Raw genomic sequence first — 20,367 nt, 5'->3', positions numbered from 1 at the left:
CAAAGTCTGGCTACCAGTATTAAAAAATTCTAAAATTAAAACAGCAGAGAGAAAAACAGGCAGGGACATCTAATCACCTTTCAAGAAGAGTTTGCTCCAGGCACAGTCAGCCCATTGTATGCTAATCAAGGTGGTCAATTGAAAAGATTCACACCTAGCCCACTTACAAAAGCCTTTTGTCTCACCCTGGTCATTCCACAGATATATAAACCCCTCTTTTCCCAGCTCCAGCAGACCTCACCCTCTGAGGATGCCTGCCATAGATGCAGGCGAAACGTCAGGAGAAATGCCTCTAGAACATGGCCATATAGCCCAAAAAACCCACAAGAACTATTCAAATATATTTGGGCTGGGATTGTTTCCCTTCTCATTTTACCTTTACAGTAATCCTATGACATATGTTAGGTTGAGAAAAATAAGATGTGAGTGTGCTTTCAAGTCGTTTCCAATTATAGCAGCCTTAATGTGACCTGATAACAGGGTTTTCTGGGACTGAAAATGTGTGACTCTTCAAAAGTTACCCAATAGGCTTCCATAGATCAACGGGGAAATTGAACCTTGGTCTCTGGAGCCCACATTCAAACCATTACAACACATCGGCTCCAAGTGGGACATTGTAATTTCCTGAAATGCTAAAAACCAGGACAAGTCACTTCATTGTTTCCAAAGTCCTATAATAATAATTAAAAATAATAAGGAAAGATGTCAGAACTTTCTCTGAATCATAAATCATGGTTTCACACTAAGATTGCTAACTTAGTGTCAGTCTTGTTTTTGGGAAGTCTATTAGAGATAGGGGAAATGTGTTATATAGCAATGTATGTTTGTATTCTTTCATTGCTCCTGTCACTTATTTTGCACACATTCCAACACAACAAAATGTCATTTTATCCCTTTTTTATCTCACAGAAGTACAAGATGCAAATAAACAGCAATCTGGAACCATAAGGGCAGCTAGAGCAGGAACATGCTGAATTAGATTGCATATTGAAGTATCCCTGCCCTAAGGCTCTAAGAAAGCATGAATCACTGGGAACACTCATCATCTTTCCTGGTCTGAGAAGGAAATTAGGAAAGTTTAGTGCATTTCATGTTTCATTTTACTCTTCTGGTCTCGGAGATATTACAATATATGCCTTACACTACTGTTTTTCCAGTAGGTGGGGATTTTTAATCTTACAATATTTTTTAAAGTCAGAAGTTCTCAGTTTCTAGTGAAGAGTCTATTGGCTTGTGATTGTCCATCTCTGTATTATGAATTACGTTTAAATTTTTGCCTACAAATTTAAGTTCGCAATCAGTCCCTTTTTTACTCCTAAGAAAGAGACAAGTATCAATTAGTGTTTATTCATCAAAGTAAAATGCAATATCATTTATGTATACATCAGAATGTATACTTAAAAGTGTTAATACAAAGATACTTAACTGAATAAACCATTTCATGACATGGCACTGAATGTATGGCAGTAGTTAAAAGGAAAAAAATGTCTTGATTCCAGCTGTTATTCTGCCAGCAGGAGCAGCCTGAGAGATGTTCAACCCAGAAATATACCCATAAGCAGGAGGGGAGATTTCTGTGCAATCCTCTCTCTTACTGTAACCCCCAGCACCACCTACCCCACTATTTTTGGAGCATCCCTACAAATTTTCCAGGACAGAAAACAACGGACAAAGATTGTTTCCCTCTGTCTTCAGCAACTGTCAGAAGCATCCTGCGGGCAGAATGAGCCCTTCTGCCTATGGGAGGCTTGTGCTGGATCCAACTCATAGCTTATTAATAAGAAACTTTCAAAAACAACAAAAATATTTTACAACACAAGTCAAATACCAAATGCCACAGTACAAATCCAAAAATGGCAACTTAAATATCAATTTATATACATATGTAGATACAATAACTTAACAGAAACCAGGAGATACAAAATAATTAAATGAACGGTAGCTTTGGAGGGCTCCAGAAATCTATAGCTTAGTACTATAAGCATCATAATGGCTTTTCTGATCCTTCCTTGGAAGATTTTCTTTGGTGTTCCAGGATCTGTCTGAAAACATTCTTCAAAATGTTGTAAATGTATGCTCCATCTTCAGCATCACAACTCACCTGTTGAAATTAAAACCAAACTTAATTACCTTATTAAAAATATGACACCTAACTACAGTAGGGCCAGGTATAAAATGCAAGCACCTACTATTTCAAAACGTTAGGAGAATATAGTTTGAATTGTTTGAATAATTTCTGTATTTGATCTATAATGACTATTAGATGTAGCTAAAAGAATTAAACAGAGCAGCAGGAACAAAATATAAAACATTTCTGAATTAGCAGTTCAAAGCTATTGTCAAGTATGACTCACAATTCCTTCTCTTCCAATTACTTCACCTATTTCACACTACATTAGAAGAAATGCTGAGAGTAATACAATTTACTCTTCTCCCTTCACCCCTGACAGCCAAATAAAAGCACATTAGGACTTCAAGAACAGAGCAGCTATTCTGCATGGGCAGATTGACACTGCATATTATTTAATGTAAAAAGAAAACCAGAAAAATATAAAAGGCTGTATTGCACTACCTTGGATAAACTGATCCTCTTGATGAAGTAAAGTGTGCACAAGAAATCAGATTATTCAAAGCCGATGTTTCAGCAATCCTTTGCAGGATGATACACATGAGTAAGTCTTACCAAACCAATGCTGACTTTAACTGATCTAAGAAAATGAACGCTAGAAAGTGTCTTCTTATTAATAGGTCTTTGTGTAATTCTGCCAGAAGCACCAATGACTAAACAGCATATGCCAAGCTGAGCACAAAACCCAGCCATGTATTACCCCTTATGGCTCAGACTGAAAATACTCCCAGAAAACATGCAATTAATTAAGATGGACTCTTCATATGGGAAGGGATGAGCCTCTTGGTATAGGTTAAAGCTAGCCAGATTCAGTGCTTAAAAGGAGATTCATAACAAGCACTGATTAGTCTTTCATGTTCCTTTTTTATTTGATCATCCAATGTCCGTAGTAATGTAAGCTCTGGCTTAAAGTTGATTCTTGTTTTAAGGTTTTCTTGGATTAGCCCATGAATTTGTCTCCAGATTTGTTTACCCTTTTTATAGGTCCACCACATATGGTAGTGAGAGCCATCATGAACTGAACACTTCCAACACTTTGTTATTTGCACTGCAGGACACGCCAACAGCTGGAAAATCCTGTATGCTCCAAAGTGGAAAATGACAAAGATACCAACTGCAGAAGACTGGACAGTAAAATGTGGGAAATAATAGAAATGGACAAGTTAATGATGCTGTTGAGGGATAAGCCACTGAACACGTTCTTAGAAGAATGGAAACCTTTTTACCAATATAAATCTGAGGGAAAGGCTTTATGTATAAAAGTAAAGGTAAAGATTTCCCCTGACATTAAGCCTAGTTGTGTTCAATTCTGTGGGATGGTGCTCATCTCCATTTCTAAGCCGAAGAGCCGGCATTGTCTGTAGATACCTCCTAGGTCATGTGGCCAGCATAACTAAATGGAGCGCTATTATCTTCCTGCGAAGGCGGTACCTATTGATCTACTCACATTTGCATGTTTTTGAACTGCTAGGTTGACAGAAGCTGGGATTTGAACTGTCAACGCTTCGGTCAGCAAGTTCAGAAGCTCAGTAGTTTAACCCGCTGCACCACTAGGAGTTCATATTTATGTATAGATTTGGAAATATAAAGTGTTAAGATGTTTATTTGTTATTGTTAAAATAAACAGACTTAAACTATTTGTGGAATATAAGGTGAAATAAAACACTAAAGTATAGAAAAACCAAAAAAGAGAAGGAAGAAATCAATTTTAATCAGTGTAAGTACTGTATACAAGTTTTTAGTTTAAACATATGTAATCAGAGTAGAGATGTATGTTGTATAGTTTGATATGCAATTGTTGTTAGGTGTGCCTGTACGTATAAGTGTTGTTGTTTGTTTGTTTTTCCTGTAAAAATATATTTAATTAAAAATATGGGGGGGGGGGGGGAGAATCCTGATTACATATGAAATCTGGATAGCTTTAACTTTATCATATGGTTTTTCACATTAACATTTCTTCAGATAGTTTTGTTCTTGCTTTCTTTAGGTTGAAGGAATAATGGACATTGTGGCAGCCCATTCCCAACATCTAAACTCTGATTTAAAACATTTTGGTACCTTGACCCCAGTATTGGAGAAGCATCTTACTATATCCTCTTGTATTCACCTCCATAGCAAACCTCTCATAGAGCTGGATGCATATGGCTTTCCCAACCCAGTCTGCATGTTACATAAATCACAGGGATTCACAAAGATGGAAATACCTAACCACAAATGGATACCTTAATGCTAACTGCCCCTATCACATGGTCAATTCTCATTCACTGCAAGAAATGTCAATTTAAATAGATTATTATCAAGATGACTAAGGTAAGCCTGCTAGCCTAACCTGCAGCAGCTGATTCTCTCATAACCAAAAGATTGCAATATCTTATGCTACTTACCTTTGTAAATGCTTTAACAGCTCGATCAAGAAACATCTCTTCCACATCAGTTGGTATGGTCTGCAAACCCACCACACAGTTTAAGATGCACAGTATAGTATGATATTTTCCCTGGTGAATCAAAAAGCAGGTTTATAATTAAGAAATGCTTTTAAGGGTTTTATATCAAAGATATGTGAGCCACAATCCAATACCAAGTCCTTCTAAGTCAGCGGATTAGATCCAATTTGGATCAATGAAGTCTAAGTCAAGCTGAAGTACTTTGACCACATCATGAGAAAAAAGTAAAGGTTAGAGAAGACAATTATGCTGGGGAAAATGGAAGGAAAAAGGAAGACCAAGGACAAGATGGATTGATGGCATCCTTGAAGTGACTGGACTGATCTTTAAGGAGCTGAGGGTGGTGACGACCGACAGGGAGCTCTGGCGTGGGCTGGTACATGAGGTCACGAAGAGTCGGAAACGATTGAGCGAATGAACAACAACAACAACAAGTCAAGCTGAAAGAAGGGGTCCTGGAGGATCCCAGATCTGTTGGAAATGGGACTGATGGAAATGGGGTTGATACCTTCGAGAAAACTGGCAACTTCCAATCGGAAGATTTCCTGGGATCCCAGTCCCCTCTACCGGAACCTTTCCAACAATGGGAAAATATCTGTGGAGCCAACTCAATATATTTGACACTATATTTAATACAATATATTTAACTCAATATAACTACACTTATGGATCAGTACAACCAGAGATATGTCGATATACCATCGGAAGATGAGACTTCCAGGTCGAAAGATAGTCAAAATGATACTGGGGAGAAACAGAGGATAAGTTCAGCCCCAGATGTGATGCAGTAAGCTCAAAGCTGAAAGGAAGGCTAACAGCCAACAGTGCTGGAGGTGAACTAGGAATCCAATGTTCTAAAGATCAACACACCATAGGAACCTGGAATGTAAGATCTATGAGCTAGGGCAAATTGGACATAGTTACTGGTGAGATGTCAAGATTAAAGATAGACAGTCTGGGTGTCAGTGAACTGAAATGGACTGGAATGGGCTATTCCACCAACAGATGACCACCAGATCTACTACTGTGGGCAAGAGCAACACCGAAGAAATGGAGTAGCCTTCATGATTAATAATGAAGTTGCTAAAACAGTGCTTGGATACAATCCCAAAAATGACAGAATGATCTCAATTCATTTAACATCACAGTGATCCAAATATATGCCCCAACCACAGCTGCTGAAGAAGCAGAAGTAGATCAGTTCTACGAGGGTCTGCAGCACCTATCAAAAAGAGACATTATTTTCATTACAGGAGACTGGAATGCTAAGGTGGGTAGTCAAATGACATCTGGGATCAACAAAATGAAGCTGGACGTAGGCTGATGGAATTTTGCCAGGAAAACTCACTGTGTATAACAAACCCTCTCTTTCAACAACCTAAAAGACGGCTTTGTACATGGACTTCACCAGTTGGTCAACACCGAAATCAGACTGACTACATCCTTTGCAGCCAAAGGTGGCGGACATTCATCCACTCAGTGAAAACAAGACCTGGGGCTGACTGCCGTCCAGATCACAAACTTCTTATTGCACAATTTAGAATCAGACTAAAGAAATCAGGGAAAACACACAGATCAGTTAGATATGAGCACACTAACATAGCTGGACCATAAGGAAGGCTGAGCGAAGGAAGATAGACGCTTTTGAACCGTGGTGTTGGAGAAAAATTTTGCGAGTGCCTTGGACAGCAAGATCAAACCAGCCCATATTCCATACTCCAGGAAATAATGTCCGACTGCTCACTGGAGGGAAGGATATTAGAGGCAAAGACTAAGTACTAAGAGAAGTCTAACTTGGGCAGGGTATAAATATAGGAAATAAATAAATAAATAAATAAATAAATACTTTGGCTTTATACTGAGAAGGCAGGAAAGCTTGGAGAAGATAATAATGCTGGGGAAAATGGAAAGAAAAAGGAAGAGGGGCCAACCAAGGGCAAGATGGATGGATGTTATCCTTGAAGTGACTGGCTTGACCTTGAAGGAGCTGGGGGTGGCCACGGCTGACAGGGAGCTCTGGCGTGGGCTGGTCTATGAGGTCACGAAGACTCTGAAGCAACTGAATGAATAAACAACAAACTTACAGTATGTATATAAGAACCATGCTATGACCTATGAACAGAAAGTGGTCCCATTAAAAATTTCAAATCCAACAAAAACTAGCAAGAGCTGGCTGATTAAAGTAATTAAAATTTCAAATTTGTTTATATAGCCACAAATGTAAAGATATTTCATATCACATATAACTAGCATAAATGGGGAAATAATATTTTAATACCGTACCACTAAAACTGGCCACCTAACACAGGACAAGAGCTTCTCCCTTGTTTTAATGGCTTCTAAATATGTAATTGCAAAATTATTAACACCCTGTTTCCCTGAAAATAAGACAGGGTCTTATACTAATTTTTGTTCCAAAAGATTTATTATGGTCTATGTATAGTTGCCTGGACACTATTTAAATTAATTTTTTTATGAGCTAACTAGGGCTTATTATTTGAAGTAAAGCTTATATTTGGAGCATCCTCAAAAATCCTGAAAGATCATGCTAGGGCTTATTTTCAGGGTAGGTCCTATTTTCAGGGAAACTGGGCACCATCATGCTCTCCGATCTAGCTATTTTATGAGACCAGGGAAAAAACAAAGGACAGCCAATAGCAAAAAGAGATCATAAACAGAATTTAATTTAGGAGCAAGACACAGCAAAGAAGGAAATACATCTCTCAAATAATATATAGACATAAATTTCATGTGGTTTTACATACACAGAAAAAAGATTTGTTTATGAAAAACTGAAGACTGAAATAAATGAAGTGGAACAAGAACACTGAATATGAAATAGAAGGCCTTTTCATACACAATTGTAAAACGCAAATGTAGTAAATGCATTTAATCAGGTGCTTATACTTCCCACTGTGCATGCACTTACCAATATAATGGACAATTGCTCCATTTCACCTTCCCTTTCTAAAAGTCAAATGGCACAGGCAATGAGATGTATGCCTTTTTGTCCAATTCGAATTTCAAATTGCATGTGATGCATTTGTACATGTTGGTCCTTTACTAGCGATGCACTGTGATGATGTACATAGATGTACAAATGCAACAACAAAATACACATTTCCTTATATATGCCAGTAGGCTAAAACAGCAAGTAGAATAAAAAACCAAGGACAAAAATGTGTGCAAGACTTACCTTATCTAGTAATGTAAGTGCTTCTTGTGAGTCTACATTTTCTTTTGCTAACACCTCAACATCATGCTTGTTTAGGAGAGGTTCTTTAAGTTGCTCGATCCATGACCACATCAAACTACTAAGGATAAAAGGATCTCTCTCAGCACATATCTTATCCCAGGCTCCATTCTGAGAATTTAATTCTTTCTAACAGAAGAAAAACATCTGAGTCAGTTCTCTATAAATTGTCTTTGTCTAATGTTATGACAGATCACTGAAGTGCCTTAACAAAAATAAAAGCCCATTCTCAGCTTTATCTTCCACAGGATCATGATTCTATGTATGTAGCTAGTCAGCCAAATTTTATTCAGGCCACAGGTCAGTCATAAAACCAAGGTGAAGCAGCTCACAAATAAGAAAAATCCTCTATACATGCACATGGACACACACATATCAGTTCAGCAGCTAAAATTTAAATATCTCATAGTATTCAAAGGCACAAATCAAGAGATCTTTAGTTGCATCAAGCTTACATGTTTACTGATAACTACATATTACAATAGCCTCCAACAGAATATCTAATGCACTGTGAAAGATGGCATAGTCTTCATTATTTCTGAATGGCTCTTTCCCACTTTAACAAGTACATGAATGAAGTTAATGAAAATACCTGCCATATTTCCACTCTCTGCTTCACTTCTTCAGCTTCCATAAATTCATTTACATCTGCAAGGGCTTTGGCTGCCAACTCTCGTCGTCCCTCCAGAGTGAGCTCAGACTGTACAATAATATGGGGAATTTCAGAGGGGTCTCTATTATTATACAAGTCATGCTCTGCTTTACAGCTGTCTGAGTCTTCTTCTGAGGACCACATTCTTTTACCATAAAAATTACCTATTCTTGAACAATTATAGTTTAATGCTTTCAGTTCCTCATCATCTTCCTCTTCCTCTTCCTTCCGATGACATGTAAGGCCTGAAGAATAGGTTTTACTACGCTGTACTTCTTTGGGAAAGCTACCTTTGCGGCAAGATTGAGAATTACGATCTTTTCTATTTAAATTAAATTTACCCTGACTTGCGAAAGTAAATGTATTTCGAATTAAAACTTCTCTGTTTAAGTCTGCCATGTTTGTCTGATTGTTCTCATCACTACCTTGCTGGTTTTCCTTGTTGCGGAGTGGCATTTGCACAGGCACTGACCAGGGTGTCTCTCCTTGCTCAGAAACAAACACAGCCCTTCTTAAATCTGAGTCACTGTAGCTCATACGTCTTTTTGAACGACTGAGAGGCTGTAGGTAATCAACGTTCCTCCTCCTCCAAAGGGAATCACATTCATTGTCACTGGGATTCACAGGATTTGATCCTGAGAGGGAGAATGGCTCTGAAGCACTGCTGTCTTGCCTTGTTAGCTCTTTTTCAAGCTCTGTGGAATCTAGCTGGGAAACAGTCTCCTGAATTTCAGCTGAGAGATCTGGTAGATCCATAAGTTCCTGTTCTATCATCTGCCGGTTTTCAGCCAAATCCAAGAGCAGTTTGCAAACCAGATGAATAAGTTTTGGCACATGTTTAAGATGTCGACTTTCATAACCATGGAGCAAATGCCGCTGCCGGATCAGGTACTGGGAAAGAGTCACTGCATGTGCTTTGGGCTCACAGGATGCAAACACGTTTCTTAGTGGAATTAAAAACTGTGAAAACTCTCTCACACATAGTAGTTGCCCCCTAGTTTGAATAGAATTAGGCCTTTTTGCCCTAACATAAAGAATTGCTTGGTCAGCAGTCATTCTTGTTGCAAAAACCAAGTAACAAGCTATTAAAACGCCTGGAAAAGAAAAAGACAAAAATGGGTAAACTTAATAGGAGAAAACTAATGTAAACAATAAAAGTAACTCAAGAGTGCATATGGAAACTCATAACTATAGCACAGAAGATGTCTCTCTTTTTCTCCCCCTACTTGTCATAGCAAAAACCTCCATAACATAAACAGAGAAAATCAGATAAACTCTATATGTTTATTAATATAATCATACTCTTATAAATATATTTATGTATACAAAGATATATTCATAGACTTTCCATAAAATATGTACACAATAACCTTCAGGGCAAAATATTTTTAAAAGCACAAGTGTAGCATCCAAAAAGTCAAGGACAAAATTATTTTTAGAAAGCACCATCAACAAAATGGGGATTAAAAAAAATAAAAATGGAAGAAATATTTTGAAGCAATGAGATTGGTACTTGTGACCTCATCACACTACAGCATCGATCCACTTTAAATCCGGCTTCTGCCTCCTGCAGAATTCTGGAGTTTGTAGTTTAGTGAGACCCAGAATGCCCCCTTTCTAACTACAAACTCTAGAATTCTGCAGGAAGCAGAAATTGTAATTAAAGTGGATACATATTCTAGTGTGATGAGGTAGTTGCTCAGGAATTGAAATCAGTGTAGGAACACGGTAAGCTTTTGTAATGGTTCCAAATAATATTTTTGAAGTAAAGGGTGTGCAAAGTAGTAACATAGCAATACCTATGGGAAAATGGGGAGCAACCATGTTAATGTTTATCACTTTTTAAAAATGCTAGATGAATGCTTCCATGCCTTAAATGATACTTTGGTAAATAACTCTATACCTTTTGTTGTTGTTTGTTTAAAGGTAAGCATGAGAACAGGGCAGAATTGAAAATGAAAACAAAATTTGATATGAAAACATCATCACAAGTAATTCAACAGGTATCTCTAGTAATGTTTTCTGTCCCACCAAACCCTCTTCACTTTACGATAGCTCTCATGCCAAATTCTCAACCTGCTAACTGAAATCAAAGAACATCTTGAGTGTTTTGTGGCACATATTCCATAAAGAACATTGGAATATAAATGTAGGCATGCAAGCAGCAGTTAAAAATGTGTACTTTGTGCTTGCTTTCTGTCAGAATACACATTATACATATGTACAGAGTGTTGAACAATCTAGTAAGGCTCATACATTGTGTACACTACTTTGAATTTCAGAAAAACAGGTTTCCATTGATGTTGTAGTTTAGTATCTTTACCTGTTCTGCCAAGTCCTGCATGACAATGAACAGCTACTCTCCCTTCCTGTAAGGCAAAAGTCATCACTTTTACCATATCGAGGATAGTTGTGAGAGAGGCCACGCCATAATCCTTCCATCCAAAGTTATAAAAATAAACTAGAAAGAAAATATTGTAGAACAATAGTGTTATCACCATCAGAAGACCCTAAACAGTGTAATGTATTGTATTATAACACAAATAGTGTTAAGATTTGTATTCAAAAAGAGATCTGAGCAGATTTAAGAACAACATTTTTGTTTCCTGCATTTTGGAATTTCTCTTTGAACTCTAAATTCCACTTGTAAATCAGACAATGTATTTCCCAGAAATCTTGATTTAGAAGACCTATGATAAAACAAAATGAGTTGAGCACACATGTGTATGCAACCTCTCCAAACAGAATACACTTAAATAGGAACAATATAACATTTTGCCTAAAAATAACAACATCCCTAATTCAATGACATCTTTCTCAAACAATTGAAAGTCTTCTCAATTTGAAAAATGTGGCATTTTCTGTGGGACAGGGAAGGAAGCCTTCCTGAAGAAGCAAAAGACAATGGAATCTGCATGCAATTGTGATCTTGTCAGTATACAATACTATCACAGATTCAGCATCACTACTAAGCACTGATACCCACCTACTGCAGGCAGTTTACTAATTTACTATCATGCTTCCACACTGGATCAATGCATGCTTTACTTCCCATTCTCTACAAGTTGTCTTTTTAAGCAAATATTCATCAACTCGCTGCTTTTAACCTAGGAAGTAGGTGGCAGTAACAGCCTGCAGCACCATGCTTTATAATTATAAGGAACAACAGCAGGAACAAACTTACTTCCCGCCTCCATGAAAGCCTCAGGAAGGTAGGTGAAACCGCTCTCTTGTTCCAGTGGATTCCCGCAGCTAGCATGTTCCCCAGGACGTTGGAGGTTAATTACTGTTTTTATACCACATCTTAGGCAAAGAACAAGATGAGGCATTACTGAACTAGGCACACATTCAGTCTCTCCCCCAACCCTCCAATGTTCCTTCTTAACTTCAAATAAAATGTCACAAACAATCCAAACAAAGCCAGGAAAGGAACAATACACTTGCTTTACAAACAGAAAAATATAGCAATTTATTCCAATATAGTCATTTTACCTTTGGAACTGTTCAATAATATTATACTTTTCAATAAGTTCTGTTGAGGGTCGAGACATGGCTAAAATATTATCTGTAACCCTGAGAATGTGGGGAAAGAAGTGAAAAGTTAGGGGTTAAAATATTTCAGATTCGGTATTCGTAGGTAATTTTCTAGCTAATAAGCCATGACAATTTAGCTAACTATGTGCTTTCAAGCCATTAAACGCCTTTTATCCCTATGTAGCTGGAACACTTTACATAACAAAATGCCATTAGGGTGCCAAAAGCTTGTGATATTTAGAATGTGCGTAACACAGGATATGCATACATTTCTATATCCATCATAGCAAATAATTACACATTCTTTTAAAGTGTTCTTTTAACAGCTTTATAAAATGGTTTATACAATTTAAGCTCCTGGTTGAATGTTTCTATAAGAAAAGCCATGCACTGAACTGTAGCCAGGAGCTGGATCCAGTCTGTTTTTTGAAGATTCCTTTTGAAATCGATATGACAGGTTTACTGTGATTGACATCCTATTGAAATAAATAATAGTCTAGACATCACACACCATTTTTCACAATTTAAGCATGAACCCAAGACCTAGAGCTTTCCTAACCATATTTATATGGTTCATGCATGGTTACTTGTTAGTCACGCTTCATTTAGCTGGTTTACGTATATGAAAGATGACTAACCCAAATCTGTATATAATTTTTTTCTGAAAGTAGGCTCTTGCTTGATCTTGGAAGCTAAGTGGGGTCAATCCTGATTAGTGTTTGGATGGGAGACTGTCAAGGAATACTAGGTGTTGTAGTCTATATTTCAGAGAAAGAACTGACAAAACAACCTCTGAGTATTCCTTGCCTTAAAAACCCCTATAAAATTCATGGGGTCACCATGAGTGGACAGGCAATTTGAAAGTACATACACATACACACAATCTAATCTGAAACTTATTTACTGAGAAGTCAGTTCGACAGGACTTAAAACTGAGGTGTAAAAGAGCAGAGATTTAGATATTCACATGATTTTTTTAAAAGTCTAGCAGAAGCAAATACTGCACACTACCAGGAAGAATAGAGCCCTTTAACAGCCTGTTCTTGGTCACTCCATCGAGTTGGGTTTTCATATTTGCAAGCACGGCCACCACATGCCATAGAGCATTGCATATGACCAGGGATGACATGGCGAAGACGCTCTCCAACTTTTGTGTATTTTGCCGTAGGACGCCTAGACCTTCCTGCAACAAAATTCAAGACCAAACAAAATCTTTCAAGAAGATATAACTCCTACATTTTTTCTTTTTCTTTACAAAATGACAGTTGCAAAGTATTACCCAAAAATGCTTGAAAAAAAATAAATTAACCTTTTTAATGATATAAAGTGACTCAAACATTCATCTCTGCTTAGTTATAGCAAAAAGACCACAGATACATTGACACAGAGCAATAAAAGTCCAAGCATAATTCATACAAAGGAAATTGCCAATACTTTACTTTTTCTCTCATAGAAAGCAGCATTTAATTCCTCTGGGTTTACGGAGGAAATTGCCACCATAACTCTGTGTGTAGAAGTTGAGAGGACCTCTACCACTGAACTCCGTCGCCTATGAAGTACGCGGAGAAGAGGATCGGAGGAAGAATGTCTCCGACCCTGAAAAAAGTTGCTGAAAATATTCACTGTCAGGCGTCTCCTGGGTGAGCCTTGCATGATCGGTAGCCACTACTTGCAGCAGCTTGGATATGCTGGAGGAAGTCAAGCCGAGCGAGGAATCTGACTTGCTCAGTACTGAACTTACAAAGAGACATGCATCTTTCTGTATGATCTAATGGCTGCTCCCGATAGGCTGGCTAGTCTCCATGGAAACCAACAATGAACTCACTGAAAAATCCTATATCAATTGATTCTGTGTGGGACACACAATGTTTCCTGCTGGATTACAATCGCTCAAAGCAGATTATTCCCAATGGGTCAAGAACTCCCAAATAGTTTCATATGAAAAGGGAAAAGTTAAAGAGTCTTGAATAAATGCTCTTCTTGGATAAGAGGCAGCTTCTCTATAGCACATACTTTGAAACTAATAGTGTTCAAGAAATCTCAACTGAAGTGTCATGAATAAAATCTGAACTATGTGGAGTATTTTACAGGAGAAAATAGCCTTTCTCTGGAAAATGCCACATGATCATTTTCTAACACAGTACATTTATGTATCATACTGAAATAAAAAGTTTTTTTTAAAAAAGATTGTAAAGTATCCAGTTCATTTGCATTATATAAGTAGCAAGAAAAGGCACAATGAAACATGTTAAGAAAATGTATAGAAACAATTTCAAAAGTGAAACAGAAAAATGCACGAATAGGGAAATTAGTCCTCCTCACTTGAACAGAAAAACAAAGGGAGCTCTTATTAGCAAAACAATAGTTCAGTAATCCAAACATGGATTTACATATCTGCTGACTTCAGCTTCAGCAGTAACCTCTACATAGGTAGTCAGAGCAAACAAACCAAAAAAGAAAAGAAAAACCCAAAAGTGAGAAAACTTCACTGATAAATAGGGCTATCAGATAAAACACCGAATAGAAGTTCTTTGAGGACAGATTTTTGTTGGAAACCACTAGAAGTCACTCGAGGACTTTCCAAAACAAACAAAAAAGGCTGAAATTCATAGATATGATTTTACAGCAAAACAAGCCAAATAGTCTAGCCTATCATAAATGCTAAATTACAGCATATGGAGAAACAAATGATTTACTAAACTTTATTAGCCAAACTAATAGTCAGTTACATTCTGAACCTCCTCTTTGGTGTAAGCTTCAACATTTTCCATGATTTGCAGGCCCGAATGTGGAAGAAGACATAAATGAATTGGGCAGTCTTGCTGATGTTATAACCTGACATGTCTTTCCTCTTCCTAATCCTTGCTAAAGGACAAAAATAAGTTAAGTTTTGCTTCTGAAAGATCAGATATTTATATGGATGTCACAATTCATACTTGATTCTCCTGGCATGTTTTAAAATTTTTAGATAATAAGAACTAACAAAAGCTAGAGTGGGAAGTTTGGGTTAATCAGTACAGAGAAAGATTATTTTAGAACACAGAAAAACTGAACATGTATCATGTCTTTGTAACATTCATTCACAAATGTACCTGTGGAGGAGGCACTGGGGAAACAGCAAAGTACAGTAATCAATGCTCTGTCAATTTAGTCACCCAAAATAGAGATCTGTATAACAAAATTTTAAAAAGCTTCTTTTTTAACTTTCATGATAGGTAGGCATAATTACTTTCAACCCCACTCTTGATTCAGGAAAGGCTGGTACAGCTTTTAGACAGGGATGAAACAAAAGCCTGTCAGATTTAGATGTATTATTACAGAGAATAAATTATCAAGTTTATTATTTACAGTTTGATGGCCAAAATGCTTGACTTTTGGATTTTGTATATCAAGCAGCAAAGTTTTTTTTTATTATGGGTACATTCAAACTTTTAGAATGTTTAAAACAAAGGGATTTGTAGTTTTGCTGAATGTCAAACAAGGTTGGCTTTTTTCAGCCTTGTTTGCTATTAATTAACATATGTTAATAGCAATTAACTAGCACAGGGATAAAATGTATTTTAATATCCACATATACATCAGCCTCATGTATAAGTCAAGGGAAAGATTTGGGGACAAAATTATGGATTTTGATATATTTTCCCCCATGTGAGATGCCATTTCATTCTCAGCATTTGAGGTATTTTATTGATATAGCAATCTTATTTCAAAATGGCATTATTACAAAATGTAAAAATCCAGCTAAACCAGAAAATTTGAGACTTTTTTTCCTGGGCCCTCAGTCATTGGTCCTGCCCTCCAATTCTTTTTATCACAATCACAATCCCTATTGCCAGCCTGATTACACAGGTGCAAAGTGGGCCAGAATGGCCTGGTATAGATAAATACATCAAGAAAGGCAAAAGCTGTAAAGCTAAATGCAAGCAACAGGTTCTACCAGGAAAAAACCCTCAAATAACCGCAAGTGAGATCTAAAGAGAACTGCAGAGGGAAGAGTTCTATTTTAGTCATCTTTGTCTTTTGCTCCATGTTTAAGGATGCGTGTGAACTCAATGTAGCTGAAATTGCCCTTTTTATCAATTGGTGCCTCTCTGAACAGCTCATCTACTTCTTCATCTGTAAATCTGTCTCCCATTGTCATCAACAATTCTCTCAGATAATCTTCTTGAATGAAGCCTGTTGCTTCTTCATCAAAGCAAGCAAAGGCATTCCTGATTACAACTTCCTGATCAGTGCCATTTAATTTCTCTCCAAACATTGTGAGAAACATAGTAAAATTTATGGGTCCGGGAGCTTCATTCATCATGGCATCTAGATATTCATCAGTTGGATTCTTCCCAAGTGAAGCAAGCATATCATGCAGGTCTTCTTTGTCAATGAAGCCATCTCTGTTTTAATCAATCATGTTAAATGCTTCTTTGAATTCTTGAATTTGGGACTGATCAAACATAGCAAATACATTGGAAGTAGCCCGCTGAGGGTGCTTCTTTGTGGTCTTGGTCTTTGCCCTTTTGCTTGACATGGTGGCTGTTGGATTCTGAGTGGCAACGAAGAAGCTTCAGCTGTAGAAGAAGCCAAGAGAAAGACCAGTGGCTCTGGAGTACAGGAACCCAACAGCCGCAGCACTTCCGGAAGAGCCAGTTCATTCTCATTTCCAAAATATACCAATTCCTCTTTGTGATTCTGTTTGGGTTATCTTTTGACAAGATATAACATAATCAGTTTGTCTACAATGTATGTAACATATGGAGTTCACTGAAATCGGGATGTTATTTTAACACCTATGTTGTACACTGTACATTTAATGAAACTGGCACAGGGATAAATCTGGTACCAGCCCCTGGCACAGTGGAAAAGAAATGTTAGTCAGCCACATCAGATATTTAGGAAGCAATGTTTACTGTCTGGAGCAGGGGTTCTCAAACTGTGCTCTGTGGAGTCCTTGGGGCTCCAGGAGTGATTTCCTCCTCCTGAGAAATGCAGAGAAATTAAAGTTTTGAGCTGCTGGAAATAGCAGCAACGTCCTCCAGGGCACAGACTCTTTCTCCTCTGCCTCCCTTGCTGCACAAGCTCTTTTCCTCAACATCCTTCTACCTCTTCTTTGCTTCCAAACCCCTATTTTCCTCCCACCTCTCAGGGGGTGCTTTGATTGTGCTTTTCCTGCATGGCAAAAGGGAGTTGGACTGGATGCCCCCTGGGGTCTTCCATGTTGGTGAAAATTGTTCTTCCTTTTAAATATTGTATTTTTCTTTCTTTCTTTTTGCACAACAAACGAGATATGTGCAATGTGCATAGGAATCTGTGTCCCTCTGCCCCCCAATTACTTCACACAAACACTCTCCATCCATCTGCCACTGGCCCTGCCCATCTGTCAAATTTTAAAACGCATGACAGCCCCCTGTGTCCAAAGGTTTGCCCATGCCTGATATATATATTATGCATAATATATTAGATAATATAGTAGATAATATATAAATGTTTCTTAGGTCTCCACAATAAACTTTTGTTTCAAAAAAGGCTCCACAGCTGAAATAGTTTGAGAACCCTTGTTCTGGAGAGACAAAAAGACCAAGAATTACCAATTTGTGCAACTTTTGGGCAGGGTCTACCGTTAAAGCATTTTGTTCAAACTATGACTTAAAAGAAGTTATGATAGTGATAATCTGTCATTCTGTTAATTTTGTTTTCCACTTGCACAATGTTATCATTTCATTAATGATTCTGCTACAGCTGCCCATTTCCTACCCAACCCCCTTTGTAAAAGTGCCTCTAGAAAGTCACAGAAGAACTTTTTCTGAAGATGGAAGCCATACTAGATCTAAATTCTGTTACAACTACACGTCCACAGTAAGATGGTGAATGAAGTCGGACTGGTCTACTGCTAGGCTATTTATGCAGCTGCCCAGCTGAGATAAAGGTTTGGTGCTACAGCAGTAAGACACAGCTTTCCTACATATGATTCCATACATGTTTTCAATCCTCAAGAACAGTGCATAAAAATAAATAGGATCCTGAAACTGTCAAGGTAACATAGGATCACAGATAAAAAATAAATTGTATGTAAGATATGTGCTGCGCTTATGACTAGACATGAAGAATGGATAGGTAACTGGCACAACATGTTGACTAAGGGAGACAAGTTCACAGTGCAATTCTATGCTGTTTATTCAAAATTAATAAGCATCAAGGTCAACAAAACTTCCTTCCTGGTACAGCTGTATAGGACTGCTTTCAAAAACACTCACATTTCAGCTGAAGGAAAGTATAAGCTATTCTTCCAGGAACATACTTTTATTTATATCAAAAGAACACTATATTTTCTAAGACAGTATTTCTCAAACAGTGCTTCTCTGGGTGTTTTGGACTTCAGCTTCCAGAAATCCCAGTCAGTTTACCAGCGGTTAGGAATTGGTGTCCAGAACATCTGGTGTCCAGAACATCTGGAAGAGTACAGTTTGAAAAACTCTGATCTAAGATACCAGTGGGTACAAGAAAGAAAGGGGGGCATATTTCTTGTACCCATTGGTATCTTAGAACAGATAAGGGAAACTTAAGATAAAGGAGACTCAAAATCATGTTTCGGCTCTGCCATAGCTATGACTTGAAAGTTATACCCTATTTGCTTCCAGTTCTCATCTGTAAAATGGGAGTAAAGTAAAACTCTCATAACCACATGGATATGTTCCAAAACCACAGATAATCACAAATACTATTCAAATGAAGTACTTCTGGCCCAGGAATAGCACAGAGTCATGCTGGAGGACCTAGAAATGCCTAGGGACACTATATTTTGTTGAATGTGGATAAATTAAAGAGCAAATACTGGTTCCATGAAAACTGGGGTTGTACTGAAATAGCTTATTATATTCCGCTGCAGTAACACAAGAATAAAAACAAAAACATTCTCACTACTCTATTTAAAATTAAAGTGGTCCCTCTTGCCTTGAAAACTATACAGCTTCTTCAAATCTTCAAAATCTTGTAACAGCTTAGGTGTCATCTCTTAGTTTTTCAGTTCTGTACAGGAATTCTTTCAAATTTTCATCCATGAGATATGTAGTATTAAAAAATGATTACCTGAATTCATGTCTGCAAGATATGCACTGCTTGTTACCAGAGAACAATAAGGTAATTCATTTTGCAGTAGGACTCCTGCAGCCATTGCAGTACCTGTTGAAACAGAACATTTAACACTGATTATGTTTTCTACATCTGTTGTATGTTGGCTGTAGGGTCTTGAAAGGTAAGCAGAAGAAAAACAATAGGATAGAACATATTGACTTATGTCTACAAGTTAATCCAAACCAGAGGAAGCCAAAGATTAACATTTTTGGTACCGTTTTCCTGAAAATAAGCCTTACCCTGAAAATAATCCCTAGAATGATTTTTCAGGATTTTTGAGGATGTTCAAAATATAAGCCCTACTTCAAAAATAAGCCTGTTGCAGTTAATTTAAAAAGTAAATGTAAATAGTTCAGACAGCTATACATATAAAAAAAGTAAAAGCAATTGGTAATAGAATGCAGCAGAGCATAATAAACCCTTCACCACAGAAACAGACACCCCCAAAAGAATCACACTCAAAAGACCCCAAGAAACCCAAAACGCCTATCACAATTTATCCGCATTCAACAAAATATGGGTTCTCTGGGCATTTCTAGGTCCTCCAGCAAAACCCCTGTCAAGACCCTTGGTGTTCCAGCTGCTTTCTTCCATGTCCCATCACAACCAAGTGTAGTGGTTGGCTCTCCCAGTAACTGGAAGCAGCCACAACACTCTAATAGAATGGGTTTGGGAGGGGAGTGACACCAGTGGAACTACCTGATCTGTGTGAGAGCACAGAACTTGCCAGCCCTTATTGTTTTAGGTTTCTTGGGGTCTTTTGAGTGTGATTATTTTGGGGATGTCTGCTTTACTTGGTAAAGGATTTATCCATCATTTACTGTGGTAGAGTACCATATGTAGAAACATGACATGATTATATTTGAATAAATGTTGAGCTTTTTGTTCAAGAATACATATAGATTGTTGTTCATTGAAAAATAAGACATCTCCTGAAAATAAGCCCTAACACATATTTTGGAGCAAATAAGACCCCTGTCTTGTTTTCAGGGAAACAGGGTAGTATGTTTGCATACACTTAAATAAAATAAAATAAAATGTATTCAGTGTGGGAATCCTGTGACACTGGTTCCCCTAGAAATCTTTCAAGGGAGCCATGGCCTAAATACATTGCAGAGTGAGGCATGCTTAAGGCCATTTATTTCAGTGACTTTAAGCATGCCTCAGTCTGCACTAGAATTAGGCCAACATCTGCTGAGTGATAATACTGTGAACCACCACCTGTGCTCATGTG

General features: G+C 37.6%; 1 protein-coding gene and 1 pseudogene across 4 annotated transcripts in view; both read right to left on the bottom strand.

Annotated features, from left to right (window-relative positions):
• Window positions 1-1,327: 1,327 nt before the first annotated feature.
• PTPDC1 (protein tyrosine phosphatase domain containing 1) overlaps window positions 1,328-20,367 on the bottom strand; it is a 39,834-nt gene continuing 20,794 nt past the window's right edge. For 2 of the 4 annotated variants that reach the window (XM_060766000.2, XM_060765999.2), the window contains exons 2-10: window positions 19,089-19,181; window positions 13,023-13,194; window positions 11,970-12,050; window positions 11,662-11,780; window positions 10,801-10,938; window positions 8,418-9,571; window positions 7,769-7,954; window positions 4,513-4,623; window positions 1,328-2,101 (exon numbers count right to left, since the gene is read on the bottom strand). In XM_060766000.2, coding sequence (XP_060621983.2) covers window positions 1,985-2,101; window positions 4,513-4,623; window positions 7,769-7,954; window positions 8,418-9,571; window positions 10,801-10,938; window positions 11,662-11,780; window positions 11,970-12,050; window positions 13,023-13,194; window positions 19,089-19,173 — 2,163 coding nt within the window. In that variant the 5' untranslated portion in view covers window positions 19,174-19,181 and the 3' untranslated portion in view covers window positions 1,328-1,984. Of the gene's footprint in view, window positions 2,102-4,512; window positions 4,624-7,768; window positions 7,955-8,417; window positions 9,572-10,800; window positions 10,939-11,661; window positions 11,781-11,969; window positions 12,051-13,022; window positions 13,195-13,450; window positions 14,148-19,088; window positions 19,182-20,367 lie in introns of those variants that run through there. The other 2 variants (XM_060765998.2, XM_067463560.1) reach the window with 2 other exon arrangements.
• LOC132769253 (myosin regulatory light chain 2, smooth muscle minor isoform pseudogene) lies at window positions 15,671-16,613 on the bottom strand (annotated as a pseudogene).

This window comes from Anolis sagrei, chromosome 2 (assembly GCF_037176765.1).
Source record: "Anolis sagrei isolate rAnoSag1 chromosome 2, rAnoSag1.mat, whole genome shotgun sequence".
In the NCBI taxonomy this organism is placed as follows: domain Eukaryota; kingdom Metazoa; phylum Chordata; class Lepidosauria; order Squamata; family Dactyloidae; genus Anolis; species Anolis sagrei.
This window is presented reverse-complemented; position numbering and strand designations above follow the sequence as displayed.